Raw genomic sequence first — 25,279 nt, 5'->3', positions numbered from 1 at the left:
TGTTTCCGGGCTCAAACGAGTCAAGAATGAAACTTTAAGTTGATTCTAATTTTAAACAACCGAAAATGAAGCTACAAATTGTTTTCCACTTCAAACGAGTCTAGAATGAAGCTACAAGTTGTTTCCAACTTCAATCTAACCAATAATGAAGCAACAAGTTGTTTACAGGCTCAAATGAGTCAAGAATGAAACTACAAGTTGATTCTAATTTTAAACCACCGAAAATGAAGCTACAAGTTGTGTTCAACTTCAAACGAGTCTGGAATGAAGCTACAAGTCGTTTCCAACTTCAATCTATCCAATAATGAAGCAACAAGTTGTTTCCGGGCTCAAACGAGTCAAGAATGAAACTACAAATTGTTTTCAACTTCAAACGAGTCTGGAATGAAGCTACAAGTCGTTTCCAACTTCAATCCATCCAATAATGAAGCAACAAGTTGTTTCCGGGCTCAAACGAGTCAAGAATGAAGCTACAAGTTGTTTTGTTTTCAACTTCAAACGAGTCTAGAATGAAGCTACAAGTTGTTTCCAACTTCGATCTAGCCAATAATGAAGCAACATGTTGTTTACAGGCTCAAACGAGTCAAGAATGAAACTGCAAGTTGATTCTAATTTTAAACAACTGGAAATGAAGCTACAAGTTGTTTTCAACTTCAAACGAGTCTGGAATGAAGCTACATTTTGTTTCTAACTTCAATCCAGCCAATAATGAAGCAACAAGTTGTTTCCGGGCTCAAACGAGTCAAGAATGAAACTACAAGTTGATTCTAATTTTAAACAACCGAAAATGAAGCTACAAATTGGTTTCAACTTCAAACGAGTCTAGAATGAAGCTACAAGTTGTTTCCAACTTCGATCTAGCCAATAATGAAGCAACAAGTTGTTTACAGGCTCAAACGAGTCAAGAATGAAACTACATGTTAATTCTAATTTTAAACAACCGAAAATGAAGTTACAAATTGTTTTCAACTTCAAACGAGTCTAGAATGAAGCTACAAGTTGCATCCAACTTCAATCTAGCGAATAATGAAGCAACAAGTTGTTTACAGGCTCAAACGAGTCAAGAAGGAAACTACAAGTTGATTCTAATTTTAAACAACTGAAAATGAAGCTACAAGTTATTTTCAACTTCAAACGAGTCTGGAATGAAGCTAGATGTTGTTTCCAACTTCAATCCAGCCAATAATGAAGCAACAAGTTGTTTCCGGGCTCAAACGAGTCAAGAATGAAACTTTAAGTTGATTCTAATTTTAAACAACCGAAAATGAAGCTACAAATTGTTTTCCACTTCAAACGAGTCTAGAATGAAGCTACAAGTTGTTTCCAACTTCAATCTAACCAATAATGAAGCAACAAGTTGTTTACAGGCTCAAATGAGTCAAGAATGAAACTACAAGTTGATTCTAATTTTAAACCACCGAAAATGAAGCTACAAGTTGTGTTCAACTTCAAACGAGTCTGGAATGAAGCTACAAGTCGTTTCCAACTTCAATCCATCCAATAATGAAGCAACAAGTTGTTTCCGGGCTCAAACGAGTCAAGAATGAAGCTACAAGTTGTTTTCAACTTCAAACGAGTCTGGAATGAAGCTACATGTTGTTTCCAACTTCAATCCAGCCAATAATGAAGCAACAAGTTGTTTCCGGGCTCAAACGAGTCAAGAATGAAACTACAAATTGTTTTCAACTTCAAACGAGTCTAGAATGAAGCTACAAGTTGTTTCCAACTTCGATCTAGCCAATAATGAAGCAATATGTTGTTTACAGGCTCAAACGAGTCAAGAATGAAACTGCAAGTTGAATCTAATTTTAAACAACTGAAAATGAAGCTACAAGTTGTTTTCAACTTCAAACGAGTCTGGAATGAAGCTACATGTTGTTTCCAACTTCAATCCAGCCAATAATGAAGCAACAAGTTGTTTCCGGGCTCAAACGAGTCAAGAATGAAACTACAAGTTGATTCTAATTTTAAACAACCGAAAATGAAGCTACAAATTGGTTTCAACTTCAAACGAGTCTAGAATGAAGCTACAAGTTGTATCCAACTTCAATCTAGCCAATAATGAAGCAACAAGTTGTTTACAGGCTCAAACGAGTCAAGAATGAAACTAAAAGTTGATTCTAATTTTAAACAACCGAAAATGAAGCTACAAATTGTTTTCAACTTCAAACGAGTCTATAATGAAGCTACAAGTTGCATCCAACTTCAATCTAGCCAATAATGAATCAACAAGTTGTTTACAGGATCAAACGAGTCAAGAATGAAACTACAAGTTGATTCTAATTTTAAACAACTGAAAATGAAGCTACAAGTTGTTTTCAACTTCAAACGAGTCTGGAATGAAGCTAGATGTTGTTTCCAACTTCAATCCAGCCAATAATGAAGCAACAAGTTGTTTCCGGGCTCAAACGAGTCAAGAATAAAACTTTAAGTTGATTCTAATTTTAAACAACCGAAAATGAAGCTACAAATTGTTTTCCATTTCAAACGAGTCTAGAATGAAGCTACAAGTTGTTTCCAACTTCAATCTAACCAATAATGAAGCAACAAGTTGTTTACAGGCTCAAATTAGTCAAGAATGAAACTACAAGTTGATTCTAATTTTAAACCACCGAAAATGAAGCTACAAGTTGTGTTCAACTTCAAACGAGTCTGGAATGAAGCTACAAGTCGTTTCCAACTTCAATCCATCCAATAATGAAGCAACAAGTTGTTTCCAGGCTCAAACGAGTCAAGAATGAAACTACAAATTGTTTTCAACTTCAAACGAGTCTGGAATGAAGCTACAAGTCGTTTCCAACTTCAATCCATTAAATAATGAAGCAACAAGTTGTTTCCGGGCTCAAACGAGTCAAGAATGAAGCTACAAGTTGTTTTCAACTTCAAACGAGTCTGGAATGAAGCTACATGTTGTTTCCAACTTCAATCCAGCCAATAATGAAGCAACAAGTTGTTTCCGGGCTCAAACGAGTCAAGAATGAAACTACAAATTGTTTTCAACTTCAAACGAGTCTAGAATGAAGCTACAAGTTGTTTCCAACTTCGATCTAGCCAATAATGAAGCAACATGTTGTTTACAGGCTCAAACGAGTCAAGAATGAAACTGCAAGTTGATTCTAATTTTAAACAACTGGAAATGAAGCTACAAGTTGTTTTCAACTTCAAACGAGTCTGGAATGAAGCTACATTTTGTTTCCAACTTCAATCCAGCCAATAATGAAGCAACAAGTTGTTTCCGGGCTCAAACGAGTCAAGAATGAAACTACAAGTTGATTCTAATTTTAAACAACAGAAAATGAAGCTACAAATTGGTTTCAACTTCAAACGAGTCTAGAATGAAGCTACAAGTTGTTTCCAACTTCGATCTAGCCAATAATGAAGCAACAAGTTGTTTACAGGCTCAAACGAGTAAAGAATGAAACTACAAGTTGATTCTAATTTTAAACAACCGAAAATGAAGTTACAAATTGTTTTCAACTTCAAACGAGTCTAGAATGAAGCTACAAGTTGCATCCAACTTCAATCTAGCGAATAATGAAGCAACAAGTTGTATACAGGCTCAAACGAGTCAAGAATGAAACTACAATTTGATTCTAATTTTAAACAACTGAAAATGAAGCTACAAGTTGTTTTCAACTTCAAACGAGTCTGGAATGAAGCTAGATGTTGTTTCCAACTTCAATCCAGCCAATAATGAAGCAACAAGTTGTTTCCGGGCTCAAACGAGTCAAGAATGAAACTTTAAGTTGATTCTAATTTTAAACAACCGAAAATGAAGCTACAAATTGTTTTCCACTTCAAACGAGTCTAGAATGAAGCTACAAGTTGTTTCCAACTTCAATCTAACCAATAATGAAGCAACAAGTTGTTTACAGGCTCAAAGGAGTCAAGAATGAAACTACAAGTTGATTCTAATTTTAAACCACCGAAAATGAAGCCACAAGTTGTGTTCAACTTCAAACGAGTCTGGAATGAAGCTACAAGTCGTTTCCAACTTCAATCCATCCAATAATGAAGCAACAAGTTGTTTCCGGGCTCAAACGAGTCAAGAATGAAACTACAAATTGTTTTCAACTTCAAACGAGTCTGGAATGAAGCTACAAGTCGTTTCCAACTTCAATCCATCCAATAATGAAGCAACAAGTTGTTTCCGGGCTCAAACGAGTCAAGAATGAAACTACAAATTGTTTTCAACTTCAAACGAGTCTGGAATGAAGCTACAAGTCGTTTCCAACTTCAATCCATCCAATAATGAAGCAACAAGTTGTTTCCGGGCTCAAACGAGTCAAGAATGAAGCTACAAGTTGTTTTCAATTTCAAACGAGTCTGGAATGAAGCTACATGTTGTTTCCAACTTCAATCCAGCCAATAATGAAGCAACAAGTTGTTTCCGGTCTCAAACGAGTCAAGAATGAAACTACAAATTGTTTTCAACTTCAAACGAGTCTAGAATGAAGCTACAAGTTGTTTCCAACTTCGATCTAGCCAATAATGAAGCAACATGTTGTTTACAGGCTCAAACGAGTCAAGAATGAAACTGCAAGTTGATTCCAATTTTAAACAACTGGAAATGAAGCTACAAGTTGTTTTCAACTTCAAACGAGTCTGGAATGAATCTACATTTTGTTTCCAACTTCAATCCAGCCAATAATGAAGCAACAAGTTGTTTCCGGGCTCAAACGAGTCAAGAATAAAACTACAAGTTGATTCTAATTTTAAACAACCGAAAATGAAGCTTCAAATTGGTTTCAACTTCAAACGAGTCTAGAATGAAGCTACAAGTTGTATCACTCTTCAATCTAGCCAATAATGAAGCAACAAGTTGTTTACAGGCTCAAACGAGTCAAGAATGAAACTACAAGTTGATTCTAATTTAAACAACCGAAAATGAAGTTACAAATTGTTTTCAACTTCAAACGAGTCTCGAATGAAGCTACAAGTTGCATCCAACTTCAATCTAGCCAATAATGAAGCAACAAGTTGTTTACAGGCTCAAACGAGTCAAGAATGAAACTACAAGTTGATTGTAATTTTAAACAACCGAAAATGAAGCTACAAGTTGTGTTCAACTTCAAACGAGTCTGGAATGAAGCTACAAGTCGTTTCCAACTTCAATCCAGCCAATAATGAAACAAGAAGTTGTTTCCGGGCTCAAACGTGTCAAGAATGAAACTACAAATTGTTTTCAACTTCAAACGAGTCTAGAATGAAGCTACAAGTTGTTTCCAACTTCGATCTAGCCAATAATGAAGCAACATGTTGTTTACAGGCTCAAACGAGTCAAGAATGAAACTGCAAGTTGATTCTAATTTTAAACAACTGAAAATGAAGCTACAAGTTGTTTTCAACTTCAAACGAGTCTGGAATGAAGCTACATGTTGTTTCCAACTTCAATCCAGCCAATAATGAAGCTAAAAGTTGTTTCCGGGCTCAAACGAGTCAAGAATGAAACTACAAGTTGATTCTAATTTTAAACAACCGAAAATGAAGCTATAAATTGGTTTCAACTTCAAACGAGTCTAGAATGAAGATACAAGTTGTATCCAACTTCAATCTAGCCAATAATGAAGCAACAAGTTGTTTACAGGCTCAAACGAGTCAAGAATGAAACTAAAAGTTGATTCTAATTTTAAACAACCGAAAATGAAGCTACAAATTGTTTTCAACTTCAAACGAGTCTAGAATGAAGCTACAAGTTGCATCCAACTTCAATCTAGCCAATAATGAATCAACAAGTTGTTTACGGGATCAAACGAGTCAAGAATGAAACTACAAGTTGATTCTAATTTTAAACAACTGAAAATGAAGCTACAAGTTGTTTTCAACTTCAAACGAGTCTGGAATGAAGCTAGATGTTGTTTCCAACTTCAATCCAGCCAATAATGAAGCAACAAGTTGTTTCCGGGCTCAAACGAGTCAAGAATGAAACTTTAAGTTGATTCTAATTTTAAACAACCGAAAATGAAGCTACAAATTGTTTTCCACTTCAAACGAGTCTAGAATGAAGCTACAAGTTGTTTCCAACTTCAATCTAACCAATAATGAAGCAACAAGTTGTTTACAGGCTCAAATGAGTCAAGAATGAAACTACAAGTTGATTCTAATTTTAAACCACCGAAAATGAAGCTACAAGTTGTGTTCAACTTCAAACGAGTCTGGAATGAAGCTACAAGTCGTTTCCAACTTCAATCCATCCAATAATGAAGCAACAAGTTGTTTCCGGGCTCAAACGAGTCAAGAATGAAACTACAAATTGTTTTCAACTTCAAACGAGTCTGGAATGAAGCTACAAGTCGTTTCCAACTTCAATCCATCCAATAATGAAGCAACAAGTTGTTTCCGGGCTCAAACGAGTCAAGAATGAAGCTACAAGTTGTTTTCCACTTCAAACGAGTCTGGAATGAAGCTACATGTTGTTTCCAACTTCAATCCAGCCAATAATGAAGCAACAAGTTGTTTCCGGGCTCAAACGAGTCAAGAATGAAACTACAAATTGTTTTCAACTTCAAACGAGTCTAGAATGAAGCTACAAGTTGTTTCCAACTTCGATCTAGCCAATAATGAAGCAACATGTTGTTTACAGGCTCAAACGAGTCAAGAATGAAACTGCAAGTTGATTCTAATTTTAAACAACTGGAAATGAAGCTACAAGTTGTTTTCAACTTCAAACGAGTCTGGAATGAAGCTACATTTTGTTTCCAACTTCAATCCAGCCAATAATGAAGTAACAAGTTGTTTCCGGGCTCAAACGAGTCAAGAATGAAACTACAAGTTGATTCTAATTTTAAACAACCGAAAATGAAGCTACAAATTGGTTTCAACTTCAAACGAGTCTAGAATGAAGCTACAAGTTGTTTCCAACTTCGATCTAGCCAATAATGAAGCAACAAGTTGTTTACAGACTCAAACGAGTCAAGAATGAAACTACATGTTGATTCTAATTTTAAACAACCGAAAATGAAGGTACAAATTGTTTTCAACTTCAAACGAGTCTAGAATGAAGCTACAAGTTGCATCCAACTTCAATCTAGCGAATAATGAAGCAACAAGTTGTTTACAGGCTCAAACGAGTCAAGAATGAAACTACAAGTTGATTCTAATTTTAAACAACTGAAAATGAAGCTACAAGTTGTTTTCAACTTCAAACGAGTCTGGAATGAAGCTAGATGTTGTTTCCAACTTCAATCCAGCCAATAATGAATCAACAAGTTGTTTCCGGGCTCAAACGAGTCAAGAATGAAACTTTCAGTTGATTCTAATTTTAAACAACCGAAAATGAAGCTACAAATTGTTTTCCACTTCAAACGAGTCTAGAATGAAGCTACAAGTTGTTTCCAACTTCACACTACACCATAGATGGGCTTATGCAATGGTCTTTGAAAGCGTTGCTCTCACAGCGTTGCCTTAGCTATGATATTTTTGGATAACAGCAACGGTGATCCAATCGTGTTGCATTATACATAAATCTACTATTGCAATTGACTCACGTTAATGTAACAAGCAATTTTCTGTTGCTTTATTATATTTACTGTTGCTTAGTATTAATAATAAATAATAATATTAAACAATTATCCGCTGACGTGGCAGTGGGCCCCACGACTGGGCCCCACAATGGTGACGTGGCATGCTGACGTGGCAGGTGGGTCCCACCAGTTGACCCCACACAGCTGACGTGGCATGCTGACGTGGCAATGGGCCAACCAGTGGGTCCCACAATGCTGACGTGGCATGATGACGTGGCAGTGGGACCCACTTGTGGGCCCACAGCTGCTGACGTGGCTTTGCTGACGTGGCAGTGGGCCCCACCTTCCTGACGTGGCATGATGACGTGGCAGGTGGACCCCACATGTGGGTCCCACACTGGTGACGTGGCATGCTGACGTGGCAGTGGGCCCCACATGTGAGCCCCACCCTGCTGACGTGGCATGCTGACGTGGCATGCTGACGTGGCAGTGGGGCCCACATGTGGGTCCAGAAGGCTGACGTGTCAGTATGACGTTGCAGTGGGTCCCACCAGTGGGTCCCGCGAATGCTGACGTGGCGTGATGCCGTGGCAGGTGAACTGTTGCATTTGGTTCTTAGCGTTGCGTTTGATCATAAAATTGTGTTACCTTCACAATATTAGCTATTTTAAATTTTTCACTTACCTCTTTTAACGATCCGACTGTACGGATGATACTACCTATCAATTCCAGTGTGGTGTGATTTTTAGTAAAAAATTTAAAATTTGTCTGATCTGATTTTATGATAGTCAAACAGTGGTCAACAGATCGAGGTTCGCAATAGCTAGTTTGGCCCGATTTGTGATTCTATTTTTTTCCGACTCTTTTTCAAAGATCCGACCGTACGGATACTAAAACCTATAGATTCAAGTGTTGTTAGATTTTTCTTCAAAAATTTCAGATGTGTCATGATCAGATTTCATAATAGTCAAACAGTGGTCAACAGAGCTGCCCTGTAGCCAGATTGGCACGAACTGTGATGATTCTATTTTTTCTACGACTCTTTTCAACGATCCGACCGCACGGATGCGGATACCTATTGATTCCAGTGTCGTGAGATTTTTCTTCAAAATTCTCAGATGTGTCTGATCAGATTTCATAATAGTCAAACAATGGTCAACAAAGCTTCTCTGTAGCCAGATTGACACGAACTGTGATTGTATTTTTCTGCGACTCTTTTTCAACGATCCGACCGTACGGATGCTGATAACTATTGATTCTAGTGTCGTGGGATTTTTCTTCAAAATTTTCAGATGTGTCTGATCAGATTTCATAATAGTCAAACAGTGGTCAACAGAGCTCCTCTGTAGCCAGATTGGCACGAATTGTAATTCTATTATTTCTGCGACTCTTTTTCAACGATCCGACCGTACGGATGCTGATACCTATTGATTCCAGTGTTGTGAGATTTTTCTTCAAAATTTTCAGATGTGTCTGATCAGATTTCATAGTAGTCAAACAGTGGTCAACAGAGATTCCCGGTACCCGTTAATTAGTTTTTTACTTTAATATTATTTTAAAATGAAATATTTAATATTAAATAATTCCTAAATATATTAAACTAAAACATAAATCATTTAAAAATATTATTTTTATATTAAAAATATAAACTAGTTAATTGAGATATATTATATATAATTAAGTAATTGAATATTACATCTAATTTCACTCAAGCGGGAAATTAACCCCAGAATATTTCATTTCCCCCCACCCCGACAAAACCAAAATTTTGTCTAAGCCCCCCCTTTCACCCGACCATCTCCATTTCTCTAACTCACCATCTCCATTTCTTCACTCCGACCTCACCAGCTCACCATCTCCATTTCTTCACTCCGACCTCCGCTCAACCTGCATTTCTTCACTTCTCTCTCAATTAGTAAGTACGAAACTAGGGTTTCCGCTGAAGAAGCTCAAATCCACGGAGTTCGGCCCGAAGAAGCTGAAATCGGAGCATACCTCTTACTTATTTGCTTCATTTAACCTTACTAACTGTTTTTAGCTTCTTACTAACTGTTTTCTTTAATTATGCAGGTAATTATAGCTTGGAAATTAGGGCTTTCAAATTAGGGTTTCGAATTAGGGATATTATCAAGGTAACCTTTGATTTTGTTTTAGTCCATTGTTGTTTCTCTATTGTTTTATTTGTAACTCAAATTAGGGCTTTCGAATTAGGGTTTTTTGTATGTAGTTGAATGTAATTGAGTATATTTGATTCGATTTGGATGTTGAAAGAGAGAGATAGAGAGAGAGGGAGTGAGAGAGACAGAGAGGGTGGGAGAGAGAGTGAGAGGGGGAGAGATGGGGATATAGTGACAGAGGGAGAGAGTGAGTGTGGGAGAGAGAGTGGGAGAGAGTGACAGATGGAGACAGAGTGAGAGGGAGAGAGATGGGGATAGAGGGAGAGAGTGAGTGTGTGTAGAGAGAGACAGATAAGAGGTGTGAAGAGTGAGTGTGGGAGAGAGAGAGACAGAGAGAGTGAGACAGATAGAGACAGAGAGAGTGAGAGGGAGAGAGTGTGTGTGGGAGAGAGAGACAAATTAGAGGTGGAGAGAATGAGTGTGGGAGAGAGACAGAGAGAGTGAGAGACAGAGTGTTATGTTGTGTTTATTGTGATTGCTATGTATATATGAGGGTCTCTTTATGACTTCAAATATATCATTGATAATATATTTTGTTGGCTGAGTTAAGAAATGGTCATAGGTACGGTATTTATTTAATTCCTGGTTTCATATATAGTTCATATATATATTTTGTTGTGTTCATGTATTTATTTTGCTGGGTGATGGACTACACTTAGGGTCTTGTTTATTGATATTTGTGTTTATTGATTCTGGGTACTTCAAGTGAAATGGTTTGTATGAGGGTCTCATATGCAAAATATTAGAGTTTTTATTATTTTGTAAAAGCAACTCGTAATTGACTTGTATGTCGACCTCGGAAAAGTAGAAAATAGTTACTTGCATGAAATTTGAACACTGACTTGAACTGATCTGTTTGTTATGTATATGTACTGTGCTTAATGATCTCATCTGTTTGATTGGTGATTTGTTTTCGTAATACTTGTTGTCCTGCTTAGTTAATTATATGATTATATCTATGTGAGAGTTGAATTATACATATACATGGCCTTTATTTATACATTCTATCAAGTGTATATGCCTGATTATTGTTAACAACTATTTATCTGTTTAAATTTTATGCTTTATCAAGTGTATATGCATGATTATCGATAACAACTATTTATCTGATTTTTTTTCTTCTTGTTCTGCAGCTCTGCAAATATATTCGGGAATCGAGTTTCGCTCAATCTTATAATCTATACTTCGTTATAAGGTAATTTTCCAAGCCAACTTTGTATGTTTGAAGTGTGTGTGTATTTTATTTAATTCTGTGAACACATGTCATGAAATGTATTTGTATAAATGATAATCTAGATGGCTATCTGTTACAAAATTATATGTGTTTCCAGTTCTTTATATGAACACATGTTTCGAAGTGTATGTATTATCACTTGTAAAATACGAGTGTGAGGATAACAACTTGTGTATGCTTTATCTGCTTATAAATTTCTCCATATTGTGTAAGTTCTCTTTATGTATAAACTTTGTATGCGTGAACTGTATGTGTATGCTTGTTGCAGATTGACAGTCTGAGGTGACAGATTCCATGCAAATTTTGAAATTAGAATTAGAATTCCGAGTTGTATGTCTGTGTATAATACTAATACCATATATCTGTTATTAATTATAAAATTGACTAGTATATGATGTTTTTTTTTAACTATAATGCTATACATAATAGGCTGCATATAAAGAATACATAATGACCTGATAGGCTGCATATAAATAAATACATAATGGTCTATGTATTCTAATTGGTGTTTGGCCTTTTTTGGGTTCTTATTTTGGGAAGGTGGGACTCAAAGTTACAGTGATCAAATGGATGAGGAATATACTCTTTGGATAGACTTTCCTAGATATAGTCAGGAATATTTAGATGGCGTAGAGTGTTTTCTACAAAAGGGCTTCCCCATATTCGGAAAAGGGGATGAAATGCAGTGCCCTTGCAGAAAATGTGCCAAACGTCTATGGTTAGGTCGAGATAGTATTTATGACCATCTTATTTGTAATGGACCTTCGCTGGTACACGTACAATGGATATGTGAGGTTGCACATACTAAATTAAGTGATATAGATGACTTTATGGATTGCGAAACGGGGAAGGGTTTCGAAGATAATTTAGATGATATGTTTGATTGTACGGGAAAGGGGTTCGAAAATGTAAATGAGGGTGAACAAGGACCAAACAAAGAGGCTGCAAAATTTTATCGTCATGTTAGAGAAGGCAAACAACCATTGTACCCTGGATGCACCAAATTTTCACGACTAAGTTTCATGATCAGACTTTATCATTTAAAGTGTGTTCATGGAATTACCGAATCTGCTTTCGGAGATCTGCTAGGGTTGATGAAAGATGCATTCCCTAATGCTGTCCTGCCTCAATCCTTTATTGCAGCAAAGAATATTATCAAGGATCTAGGACTAGATTATCAAAAAATACATGCATGCCCAAACAATTGCATGTTGTTTTGGGCTGAAAATAGTGATAAAGAAGTGTGTGATAATTGTGGCGCTTCGAGGTGGGTTGTACAAGAAAAGAAGGGAACTGCTGCTAATAGTGATCCAGATAAGTTGATACACAAAGTGCCTTCAAAAATAATGAGGTACTTTCCCCTAAAACCAAGGCTGCAGAGGTTATTCATGTGCAAAGATTATTCGAAACTAATGACTTGGCATGATGTGGCGAAAAAGAGACGGGAAATTAAGACATCCTGCTGACGGACTCGCTTAGAAGGCATTAGATTCCAATTGTCCTCTGTTTTCAACAGAAAACCGTAACATAAATCTCGGTGTAGCAGCAGATGGATTTAATCCCTATCGTTCCATGAATTTGAGTCATAGTACATGGCCGATTATATTGGTCAACTACAACCTCCCGCCTTGGTTATGCATGAAACAAGAGAATTTAATTCTCTCGACAATAATATCTGGACCCGATTCTCCCGGGAACAGTATCGATGTGTTCATGCAGCCCTTGATTGCGGAGTTAAAGGAACTATGGGATGTTGGTGTCGAAACTTATGATGCCTTAGCTGGTAAGAATTTCACTTTACGTGCAAGGGTATTATGGACAATTAGCGATTTCCCGGGGTATGCCATGTTGTCGGGTTGGAGCACAAAGGGAAAATTCGCATGTCCCGTATGCCATTACGAGACATCTTCTAGTTATTTAAAACATAGCAGGAAGATGTGTTATATGCACCATAGGAAATTCCTTGAACCCACACACAAATGGAGGCTAGATAAAAAAAGATTTAACGGCGAAATTGAAACTGGGAAGTGCCCTGAAATTTTAACGGGAACTGAAATTGAAGAGTTGTTGCGGGGGTTTGAAAACCAATTTGGGAAGAAAAAAAAGAAACAGAAAAAAGTAAAATCCCCTTTTAAAAAAAAGTCAATATTTTTTGATTTGCCCTATTGGTCTCATAATCCTCTTCGTCATAACCTTGACGCTATGCACATAGAGAAGAATGTGTGTGATAATATCTTAGGTACTTTACTTAATATTGGGGGGAAATCGAAAGATCACGTAAATGCTCGTTTAGATTTACAAGAGATTGGTATTAGAAAAGAACTCCATCCGGTTTTATCTGCTGATGGGAAACACCTCGAAATTCGAGCTGCAATATTCGACATGACAAACAAAGAGAAGGAGATTTTTTGCAGTGTGTTGAAGAAGTCCAAACTGCCATATGGTTGTGCTTCTAACATTAGCCGGTTTGTGCAAGAGAGGAAAGTCCTTGGGTATAAAAGCCATGATGCTCACTTTATTTTGCATTATTTGTTACAATTCGCTGTGAGAAAGTCATTAAAACCTGAGGTTGCCTTACCCTTAATAAGGTTGAGTGCATTCCTTAGGGGTTTATGGAGCAAGGTAATAAATCCTACTGATCTGAAGAAATTGCAAGAAGATATCGTCGACATTCTTTGCAATTTAGAGATTATATTTCCATCTGCTTTCTTTGACGTAATGATTCACTTGCTTGTTCATTTATGTCGAGAAATAGAATATGGTGGGCCAGAGCACCTTCGGAACATGTTTGCAATTGAACGCTATCTTGCAAAGCTGAAATCTTATGTTCGTAATCGAAGTAAACCTGAAGGTTCAATTGCAGAAGGTTACTTGGCTGAGGAATGCGTAACTTTCTGTAATAGATTTTTGGATGATGATGGGGCAGCAGAAAAAATAGACGGAAGCTTTCCAACACAGGTGGAATATCATATCGGAACAAGAAGGAATAAAGAAGGGAAAATGTTTCATTTAAAAGATGCAGATTGGAAAGCAAGTCATCGGTATATATTGTTCAACTGCGAAAATAAGGAAATAGAGCAGTTGATGAAGTAAGTTCTCTAAATCTCTATTTACTTAAAGTAGCATATGAATTTTAGGGATAGTCTTTAACTCAATATTTGTTTTTTAGGAAGCATCAAGCTTTGTTGGATGCTGATGCAAATTTAAAAAAATACAAGAGGGCACGAACACACACTGAAGAGTTTGTCAACTGGTTAAAAGAAGAGGTTGGAAAAATGGTTAATGTTTCAAGAGAATTGGAGGTGCTAGCATTGGGTCCTAACCGAACAGCCAAGAGGTTTAGTGGTTATGTAGTGAATGGATATAGATTCTACACAATGTATAGAGATTCTCGATGTACAACTCAAAATAGTGGGGTTTTTATGACTGCCGAAACCACTAGCTTTGCTAGTTCCAAAGATCAAAAACCAGTAGTTGGGAATGTAAACTACTATGGAAGAATAGAAGAAATTTTAGAAATTGATTACTGGGGGGAATTTACTATGGTCCTATTTAGGTGTTGCTGGTACCAAGAGGAAAAAGATCCATATGGTCTAACTCGAGTGAACACTAGCAGATTTTGTTTTAAATCTGATCCTTATTGCCTGGCTTCACAAGTGCAGCAAGTATTTTACATTGAAGATCCAACGGAAAAATCAGTGAATTATGTTATTAAAAAACTGCCACGGGATTGGTGTGACACTGAAATTGAGCTTGCAAGTGAGGAGGACTCGAACAAGCATGTTCTGAATGACATAGACACCACTGCTGTACAAGGGACTGAATTTATCAATAAGAATTGGTGTAGAGATGATGTCCCTATAAAACAAGTTTCTGTTTAATAAAATTTACGTATTTTTTTTGCTTCTTCCATTCGTACTTGCTGATGTAAGCAAATTATATTTTGGGATGTAATTGACGTATATTTTTGCTTCTTCCATTCGTACTTGTTGAATGTAATCTACTTTTGTAGTCAATGTTTATTTTCTTTTAAGTCTTTATTCTATTATTCCTATTTTGATGTTGTTTTTCAGTATTACCATGCACTTGTTGTACTTCTAAATTGTTGACTTTATTTGTAATGTATATGTGTATATGAAATGCATCAGACTAATGTTTGTTTGAATGTCATAGCAGGATGGTAGCTGATACAGTGCATATTAATTAGGCTGTACTATGAGGGTGAGTTTGGAAGGACAGCTTACACTGGCGGAGACAGAATGCTGATACCAAACGTATCTGTGGATGAGTTCTCTTACACGGTACTCATGGAGTTTATCAAGGACTACCTCCACTTCTTGGAAATTGGGGGAGTTTATATCAGTAAAGGAATTCAAGGTGGTTGGAAACTAGTCAAGGATGACAATGATGTGCTCGGACATGTTTTTAATTGCATTGCTGATGATGAAGTGGAGTTTTACATTGATAATGTTGTTGATAAGGAGGTTGAGCCATTGCCTCAAATGCAACCTCATGTAACTGTAAGGCCAAGGAAAAAAATCGTGCAAGGTACGTAGCTCTGCAAATATATATATATATATATATATATATATATATATATATGTACATATATGGATTATTTCCGCCTTAGTTTTCCTTTTTTATGCTAAATAAGTAATGCACGCATTATTATTCTTTGTGTTACAGTTTCCACTAAGATTTCACAGAAGCGTCAGTTTGTTACAACGCATCAACTACAACAGCATCAAAATAAGTTTAAAAGGAAGTCACCTCACTATTGTCCAAACAAGAAAACTGCAGCCTCGCCAGGTATGAAAACCAGAAATACAGAAGAAACTCGGAAGGTCACGGGGAGTGCTCGTAGAAAATTAGATTTGCAAAAGGATTTAGGTGATGATGAAGATTCAGAGGGGAATTCCATATCTGATGAGGTACAATTTAAAATTGTAATTTCTTCTTCTTCCGATATTTAAGGGACTTATATTTCCCTCTTTTTGTGTTTTCATTACAGGAATTGCCACCGCAGCCAACAGTACCAGTACCAGTACCAGTATCAGATTATGAACAAGTTAGAATTGCTCGAATGAATGAAACCCAAAAAAGGATGGAAGAACTTGGTGTGAAAAAGTAAGCAGCTGTTATGAAACCTTGTGCATCAAATAAAAGGAAAGGGAAGGATAAAGTGCAGGAAGGGGGTGATGACTATAATCCAGAGGATGAAAGTGAGGATACTAGTGTCGAAACTACTGAGGTAATTAAATATATAATGTCCTATTATACATGAGACTAGTACAATAAAATGGAAACTAATGTTATTATGATATACATAAAAGAATTTTTATATGGGGAATTATGCATTTTCCAGAAAAAAGTGAATTAAGAACAGAATTGAATAAGATACATAATTATATAATAAGTTATTATAATTATATGTTGATTGAACGGAAAATGAAGATTATTACTTTAAGATCACTTTATTACATTCCATTTATATGTGATTGTGGCACTACGCCTAGAATTTACTACAACTTGTTTTTCTTATATTACATTGAAAACTATAGAACTGATCATGTGTTTTCTCTTAGGATAAGAGGAGCAAAAAAGCTAAGAAAAATGCCTCTGCACCTGGACCAAGAACACGGTCACGACCAAATGCTACTGTTGTGATAGGGGATGGACTCACTTCTGCTCCAGATGAAAATGACAATGAACCTATTCGCACCACCACAACAGTAGAGAAGGAAGCACCGGAGAAGGATGTGACAAGTTCCTTGCGTGTGAATCGTATAAGACCGACATGCAGTAAAAAGTTAAAACAGTCAACTGAGTTCGAAGCTGCCGGATCACTCTATGCATATTTAGCATTACGAGAGCGACAAAAGCAAGGGCTTCCAGATATAATCGAACATGATGTTCCTGAAGCAAATAAGGAAGATATTGGAGCTGAGACAAGTGGTGCTTGTAAATTATATATAAGCATTTATAGTCGTATACAATTTGTATAATAGTTTATAGTCGTATACATGTTAGCTATGTTTTATTCCTCCTTTATTTTTAAATTAGGTGATATTATTCTAGTTTAAATATTAAAAATCATATAGTATATGTGTGGAATCAATTTCTTGTATAACTGTGTAAAATAGACATTAATGTTTTATTTGTCCATTTTTTGCATGCATGGTACATAAAGAGGCTGCTCCTAGAAAGCCAAGAGGACGGTCAAAGTTGGAAAAAATCCATGGAAGGACTGCTGATAGGAGACCAGTTATTACGTTGAATGAACGTGGTCAACCAGTTTCGAGTGATGGAAAGGTTGTTGCTGAGTTAAGTAGATTTCTTGGAACAGTGGTAAAGGACAATGTCTCGCTTACTCACATAAATTGGCGTGTTGTCCCAGACCAATTGAAGAATAAAATGTGGGAGTATACGAGGGTAAATATGATACCCTTATCTGCTTACATTACATTTCACTCTTGTTTATATATTTTCAGTTATTATGGTTTTATAGTCGATGATTAATTGTGCTTTGACGTGCTATAGAAGTTACTTTATGTTTGTTGTATTTACAGGAAAGGTATATCATCCCGGATGAAGGAAAGAAATGGGTGAATACAACTCTCAATGATTCTTGGAGGGTGTATAAATCTCGTGTGAAGAAGAAGTACTACTCAAGGTTTGAATCCGATAAAAAGAGGTTAGAAAATAAGCCTGAGGATATCCCATTGGAGGATTTCAAACAACTCTTGAACTATTGGGCAGATGAAGAAGTTCAGGTACTTTGATGAATTTTTTAAAATTTTTAAAACATCTGCATCATTGTCAATATTTTTAACCATTATAATTTATTATTTTTATCCTACAGTCAATTGCTGAGGACAATGCAGCGCGTAGGAATTCATTCACAGAAACACACACTTTAGGTCCCCAATCTCTTGCGCAAGTTAGGGACAAGTTGGTATGTATTTTAAATTATTAATTCATGGTAAATGTCTAAAATTAAACAATATTGGCTCCTGAGTAGTGTCTCGTATTTTAACTTTTCCCAGAAAAAGAAAGACCCAAACCAGGGCGAGCCATCAGATGCACAAGTTTACTTGGAAACTCGTGAACGCAAAACAGGCCGAGATTACAAGACGACTAAAATAGTGGATAAAAGAATTGTAAGTATACTTCTTATTCATATTTTTCATTGTACATGTGTATATAAATAATATTTAAAAGCCCAGAAAATATTACTGCTAAATCTTTCTGAAGTGAGAGTGTCTAATTTATGATTATGAAGTTTAGAGATTAAATTGATAATCACTTGATAGAGCAAAGTTAAGCGCTGTCGTGTAAATATGTTACGATACTGATGAAATTTTGACATTGTTATGTCTAATTATTACATTTAACATCAAAATATATCATGTAGCCTGAATCACACCCATTTTCAACTTAATAAATAGTGCTTAGCCTACAAGTTCTCCAATTAATTGACATGACTTAATAATCACATGACTTCAAGTGTATAGATTTGAATTTGTAGAATTGATTGCGAATTGAATTTGTTGATTTTTGCACTCATTGTTTTCCTTATTGCACTAATTTCTTGTATAACTGATTTATAATATTTCACAAAATTAAATTATAAGTTGTATTCTGCCCTTAATATGCATAATTGATTTATAATATTTCACAAAATTAAATTATAAGTTGTATTCTGCCCTTAATATGCATAATTTTTACAACTTGTGACTTGTAGAAGCGGATTAAAAGGATGATGAATCAAGGACGTGATCCAAACCTTGTGGTTCAGAGAGGCAAATCTAAAGGTCGAGGATGGTTGTTGGGAAGGAATGGTTCACGTCTTGGTACTTCGAGCTCAACTGCTGATCCTACAACACAAGACCCTTATGTCCTTGAACTTACAAACCAGATAAGACAAAATCTTGAAACTGAATTGGAAGATAAGGTCAACAGGAAAGTCCAAGAGAACATGGCGATGTTACTCAAAAAGTTGGGAGAAGCTAATCCTGGTATGAATCTCGATGTCGGGAACTTCTGTGCTACTATTTCAAGTGAGGCTGATGGAAATGGCACTCCAATCACGGATGGTGCTACTTCTTAGTCGTCATATGCTTATTTCTGGTAGCAACAATGGAACTGAACTTGGTATTTTGCTGATGTGGTTGTTTAATGATATTCTTATGGTCATGTCTATCTGTACTTCACTTTTTGTTGGTAAATTATGTACTTTTGGCAAAAATGTGTTGTTGGGATACTCTTGGTGATGTGGATGGGTTTATGATGGCATCACAGTAGTAGATTTCTGATTTCTTATGTAAATGGTGGATTGATGTTGATTGGGAACATATTGTATGCTTGGAATTAAATGGGAATGTTGTAATTGCAGACCAGTTATTGCAAAAATATTTTAATTCACTGTTGCATTTGACTTCTTTTATTGTTACATAATGATAGTGTACTGTTTCAATATAATACTTTACTGTTGCATTCAGCGAAAAAACAGTGTTACATTAAAAAAACCTACCGTTGCATTTGACTATGGGCCACTGCGGCCACGTGGCATCCATGGGACCCACGACTGCCACGTGGCAACAAAAGGGGGACCCACAACTGCCACCTGGAAACTGTGGGACCCACATGGACACGTGGCACCGGAGTGGGCCCCACACCTGCCACGTGGCACCAATGGGACCCACGACTGCCACGTGGATATGGTGGGCCCCACCACTGCCACGTTTCACCTCTGGGCCCCGCACGTGGGTCCCGCTCCACTGCCACGTGGCACAACTGTGGGCCCCACCAGTGGGGCCCACAGTGCTGCCACGTGGCAGTGGAGCGGGACCCACGTGGGGGGCCCACTGATCTGTATTTTTATCCTGAAGGATAATGCAACACAGATTGCTGTTGCCTTTGTGTTCATCTACTGTTGCAATATATTCTGAAAGCAACAACCATTTTGCTGTTGCATTTTTCGGAGTAAGCATTGCCTTAAGGGTCTAAGGCCATGCTCGCAGAGGCAACAGTATCGAAGCGTTGCCTTTTTGAAAAAAGGACCTTTAGCAACAGAAAATGACCCTTAATGCAACATTATTGACCATTGCTTTAGACCATCTATGGTGTAGTGGATAAATCATATTAATAGATAATGACCCTTGGTACCTTCCTAACGTAGCCTAGCCTTCAACGGCCTGTGGCTTTCTCTTTTTCCCATCTCTCTCTTTCTCCACTTCTATGATCATCACTTTTTGAACTAATGCAACATGGTTATCTAAATCTAAAATAGCTCGCTTTCCCTTAATCCATGCCTTTAACCCATGTTAAAACCTCTTTGCCTTTTGGTCTTTGAGTACTCACATACGCTGGCACAAGCCTTGCTATTTCTATAAATTTAGCTTCGTATTCTTCCACAATCTCGTTACCTGGCTTGAGCTCCAAAAAATTTATCCCCATTTGATCTTGCATATAATGAGGAAAATTTTTCTCGAGCAATTCCTTATATCTATCCCATGAAACTTCCATCGTACCTACCATTGCATACACCGAATCCCACCAATAATATGCTTCATGTTTTAGAAAATAATCGGCAAATTCTGCCTTTGGCCATATCTTGGCATCTTCCGGATGTGGTGACCCCTTAAAATGAGGAGAATTCACGGCTTGGAATGCCTTAAAAGTTATCATATGTATATATGTCTTATGTCGTTGCTACTTTCCTCGTTCTTACTCTTGCTGGTTCTGTTGCTCTTGAAACTGCTGCTGCTAAGCTAACATAGCAGTTTGTTGAACTAACATTTGTAGCATCTGAGTAATCGTTGGATCAACTGGTCCAGGTGGATTAGATGGAGTCTTATTAGACTCTAAAGTTTGAGCATAGACATGGTGGTCTTTTTGGAAGACATATTCTCATAAGTAACAAACAATTATTTAGACATGGTTGAGAAGAAAACAACTTTATCAATGTTAACATATTAGTTTTACAAAACAAATGAAAACTTTTCATCAGATCAAATTTTTCTGTACAAGATATGACAAAATGAATTGAGTACAACATGTAGAATGTAAGAGTAAAATAGGTGCGAATAATATAACAGTTATGCTAATAAGACAAGTAAATGGAAGTAAAACAATTATAATTGCAAAAGAGAGATGTATATATATATATATGCAAGGTTTAACCCATTAATTCATGGAGCCTTTAACCCATGCTAAAACCACTTTGCCTTTTTTGTCTTCCAGTACTCACTAGCACAAGCCTTACTAGTTCTGTAAATTTAGCTTCGTATTCTTCCAAAGTCCGTTACCTTGCTTAAGCTCCAAAAAATTTATCCCCATTTGATCTTGAATATAATGAGGAAAATATTTCTACAGCAATTCTTTATATCTATCTCATGAAACTTCGATCGTACCTTCCATTACATACACCGACTACCACCAATTATATGCTTCATGTTTTAGAAAATAACTCGCAAATTCTGTTGATTATCCCTCCTTCAGTAGGGCAAAGGACATCTCCATTTCATTTGGCCATATCTTGGGATCTACCGGATCTGTGACCCCTTAAACAGGAGGACTCACGGCTTGGAATGCCTTAAAAGTTACCATATGTATATATGTCTTCTGTCGTTGCTTTACTCGTTCTTGCTCTTGTTGGTTATGTTGCTGTTGAAACTGCTGCGGCTAAGCAAACATAGCAGTTGTTAGCATCTGAGTAATTAATGGTTGGATCAACTGGTCCATGGGGATTAGATGTAGTCTCATTAGACTCTGACATGGTGGTCTCTTTGGAAGACATATTCTCATAAGAAACATACAATTATTTAGACATGGTTGAGAAGAAAACAGTATTATAATAATTAATTCTAAATTATTAATTTATAAAATTGAATAATCTTTTCAAATATAAAATTTATTAAATAATTATATTTTTAAATAATTTAAAAACTGGAAATCCAAAACTAGTAAAACTAGACTCCGAAGTTTCTGCAGGATTTGATGCTAGTTAGTTTAGTAAAACTACACTGAGCAAAATTACACTCTGTGTACAATAAATTATTAATTAATCATTTGTCTTTATATTTGTAATTACAAAATCTGTGTAGTCACTTATTGGAGAGATACTGCCTAAAATGTGACATATTCTATACTTGGTTGTTAATTGGCAATCATTGTATATATTAAAAGCTGGACTTGAGAAGATAATATCAGTTATGTAGTTGGTTATAAACCCTCTTCATTTGCAGATAGAGGAGATCACCTCATAAAACAACAATGGCTTTATGACTTCCATCTAGTTACATCACTTGTTAGGTGTAGATACAGTTTAAAATGCAGGGTTCTTCCATCTAGTTACATCACTTGTTAGGTGTAGATACAGTTTAAAATGCAGGGTTCTCTCCATCTTACTTTCTCTAGTTATTGGCTTCTTTTAAAAAAATAATTATATATTCCACAATTATGTAAAAGTATTCAAACAAGATCTCTGATAAAAGTGCAATTTTGGGATTACCAGTACAAAGGCTGGTAAATTAACTGAGTTGCAGGGCAATCTTGGTGAAAACGTGAAGTTGATGAGCAGAAGAGTCATCGATGATCCTGGCCTACCACATGGCAACCTGCTAAGTGGTTCGAGCTCTTTTTTCCTACCAATTCCACCTAAAATGGTGTTTAATTTCTTCAGCAGTAACAGATCACGAACGGAGGTATGTATATTTGTACTATGATTGTTTCATAGTTTTTTGTTTGTCATTAGTGGTGCACGAGTCTCAAATCTCAATGTCGAAGATTATTTACAAAATTATAAGACATTCAGTCTGAATCCATATATTTGATGATCAACAGTGGGACTTGTTTGCAAAGGGGAATGCATATGATCCGATACACGACACTCATCTTCACCGAGAACCTAGAAGTGGTGTAACCGTATTTAAAATTTTGGTAAGTACAAGTATAGAAGAATCTTTGTTATTTGTTATTATCAAACTATGACTAAATTTTGAAAAATTGCACAATCGGCAGAAGCTACTAGTGCAGGAAAGTTGGAGTGATCCAGTAGCATCACATATCGTGTTTGGCCTTGTCGAAAATGAGGCAATGAATTGGATTATAACCTTGGGAGACCTAGGTTATATACCTGTTATTCGTTGAGGTTTCACGGTATTTCCGTTGGACGTGTATCGGGCTCCAATGAAACTCTTGGCATACTTAATAAAGACAAATGCCAAAAAATGAAGTTGGCATTGGGTGCAGTTGGCACACCAACATCTTATGAGTGCAGTATTAAGAGGGTGTATTCAAGTAGGATTTCATAGATTATTTTTAATCTATGAATTTTAAGAAATTGTATCTGATTTGAGTTTGTATGGTTTTTTGATAAAATATGGCAGATTCTTTAGGATTTAAGTACAACGATTTCAAAAATCTTAAAATATATTGTATAATTTCACCAACATATTTTGATGGATTTAAAATAATCTCAACTAAATATCATAAATTTTTAAGGAAAATTTAACATCCTTAATGAATACGGGTAGATTTTGTGGCATAATATAGAATCCCAATTAAATACGTCCAATATTCTTTTACATTTAGTGGCAAAAAATATAAATTACTCTTGTACATTTAAAATCTTAATTGAATATGCGGTCTAAAATTAATTAAAAAAATTTCTATTTTGGAGAAAAGTTGTCAATATATAAAGTGGTCCATAATAGGACCTCGTCAAAATTTATGATCCGACTCAAATGAAATAAACTGAATATATATTAAGCAAAAAATAACAAATCACTTAATATAAAATTGAAAACTGGTGAAAAAATGTCTCAATATAAAAAACAACTTTCTTTCATCTTATTACACCACCTTAATCTTTTATTCTTTTAGTTATAACATTATAACATAAATATATTTTTTCATTCCTTAATAGTATACATACTTTGTTGTGTACATGGTATGGCATTTGTCTAGATATGGTGATGTGGTTAAAATTTCATACTTTGTTTGGGTCACCTTTGTTAAATGTGACGCCCTCCAAATCCGGGTCAAAGATTTTCTCGTCACCAACCTTATATCACAATAACAATATGATAAATCATATTAATAGATAATGACCCTTGGTACCTTTCTAACGTAGCCTCGCCATCAACGGCCTGTGGCTTTCTCTTTTTCCCATCTCTCTCTTTCTCCACTTCTATGATCATCACTTTTTGAACTAATGCAACATGGTTATCTAACTCTAAAATAGCTCGCTTTCCCTAAATCCATGCCTTTAACCGATGTTAAAACCTCTTTGCCTTTTGGTCTTTGAGTACTCACATACGCTGGCACAAGCCTTGCTATTTCTATAAATTTAGCTTCGTATTCTTCCACAATCTCGTTACCTGGCTTGAGCTCCAAAAAATTTATCCCCATTTGATCTTGCATATAATGAGGAAAATTTTTCTCCAGAAATTCCTTATATCTATCCCATGAAACTTCCGTCGTACCTACCATTGCATACACCGAATCCCACCAATAATATGCTTCATGTTTTAGAAAATAACCGGCAAATTGTGTCTTTGGCCATATTGTTAGGTCCCGATATAGGGGATAATTAAGCTAAAAGGGGGGGTTGAATAGCTTAATCGCCAATTTAAAAATAATAGTATAGTTTTAAAAAGTTTATCCCCTTTTTAAAAGCTTGTATCGAGAGTTTAAGCAGTTATGATGTGCGGAAGTAAATGAAAAGAAAGAAAATACCACACGAGCGATTTTATCCTGGTTCGCGGTGGCTAACTCAACCCGTGGAGTCCACTCACCCCTACTCCAGTCCCCGAGCTCCTCCCCGGACTCGAGATTTTCTCTACTATAAAGAAACTCCTTTACAGTAGGCGGAGAAGCCTTTACAAATATATATCTTGGAGCATAACTTCCCGTTAACTCCTCACTATAAATGTAAATTACAAGACTTGTCTTGGTGCGTAACTCCCCGTCACCTCCTCAAAATCGTTGTATCTCTAAGTGTGTAGTCTTTGTTCTTCTAGCCTTAAGCGGGTCTTGGATCTTAGGTCTTAGGTCTTGGGTCTTTCTTCTTCCTCACGGTGCGAAGACGACTAACTCCCCGTTAGCTCGTCTAGGACTTGGGTCTTAGAACGAAGATCACCTCACTTCACTTCACCTCACTGCAAAATCTAGAAAACAATATCTACGAAAAACAACCTTGTTATTTAAAAAGAGTTTTGGACAAGATTCACTAGTCCGAGTGTGGCAATAATATTCTTGGTCTTAGAATATTAAAGATCAAGTGTTCTTTAAGTCTTTTTAAAGCTTAAGACCTTGAGAGTATTCTTTTTCGATAGATTTGTCTTTATAATCGAAGAATACGTTTATCGTACAAAATCCTCCAAATAAATAAAATTTGA

At 36.2% G+C, this 25,279-nt stretch overlaps 3 protein-coding genes across 3 annotated transcripts; all 3 read left to right on the top strand.

Annotated features, from left to right (window-relative positions):
- The first annotated feature begins 11,440 nt into the window (after positions 1-11,440).
- LOC135150439 (uncharacterized) lies at positions 11,441-12,340 on the top strand. The gene has a single exon (XM_064086739.1). The coding sequence runs from the start codon at positions 11,441-11,443 to the stop codon at positions 12,338-12,340; it is 900 nt and encodes a 299-aa protein (XP_063942809.1).
- Positions 12,341-12,446: 106 nt separating this feature from the next.
- On the top strand, positions 12,447-14,755 carry LOC135150438 (uncharacterized). The gene is made up of 2 exons (XM_064086738.1): positions 12,447-13,963; positions 14,044-14,755. The coding sequence occupies exons 1-2, from the start codon at positions 12,447-12,449 to the stop codon at positions 14,753-14,755; spliced, it is 2,229 nt and encodes a 742-aa protein (XP_063942808.1).
- Positions 14,756-16,014: 1,259 nt separating this feature from the next.
- On the top strand, positions 16,015-18,984 carry LOC108203261 (uncharacterized). The gene is made up of 7 exons (XM_064086737.1): positions 16,015-16,125; positions 16,460-16,829; positions 17,065-17,306; positions 17,444-17,647; positions 17,737-17,829; positions 17,921-18,034; positions 18,619-18,984. Exons 1-7 carry the CDS (start codon positions 16,015-16,017, stop codon positions 18,982-18,984), a joined length of 1,500 nt encoding a protein of 499 aa, XP_063942807.1.
- The last annotated feature ends 6,295 nt before the right edge of the window (positions 18,985-25,279 follow it).

This window comes from Daucus carota, chromosome 2, assembly GCF_001625215.2.
Source record: "Daucus carota subsp. sativus chromosome 2, DH1 v3.0, whole genome shotgun sequence".
Classification (NCBI taxonomy): Eukaryota; Viridiplantae; Streptophyta; class Magnoliopsida; order Apiales; family Apiaceae; genus Daucus; species Daucus carota.
This window is presented reverse-complemented; position numbering and strand designations above follow the sequence as displayed.

Bases quoted from the DNA above. Each gene is read 5' to 3' on its own strand.
- LOC135150439 (XM_064086739.1), top strand. From the start codon at position 11,441: ATGGATGAGGAATATACTCTTTGGATAGACTTTCCTAGATATAGTCAG.
- LOC108203261 (XM_064086737.1), top strand. From the start codon at position 16,015: ATGAAACCTTGTGCATCAAATAAAAGGAAAGGGAAGGATAAAGTGCAG. The intron at 16,830-17,064 runs GTGCTTGTAAAT...TGGTACATAAAG, and splicing joins TATTGGAGCTGAGACAAGTG to AGGCTGCTCCTAGAAAGCCA. The intron at 17,307-17,443 runs GTAAATATGATA...TTGTATTTACAG, and splicing joins AAATGTGGGAGTATACGAGG to GAAAGGTATATCATCCCGGA.
- LOC135150438 (XM_064086738.1), top strand. From the start codon at position 12,447: ATGAATTTGAGTCATAGTACATGGCCGATTATATTGGTCAACTACAAC. The intron at 13,964-14,043 runs GTAAGTTCTCTA...TTTGTTTTTTAG, and splicing joins GAAATAGAGCAGTTGATGAA to GAAGCATCAAGCTTTGTTGG.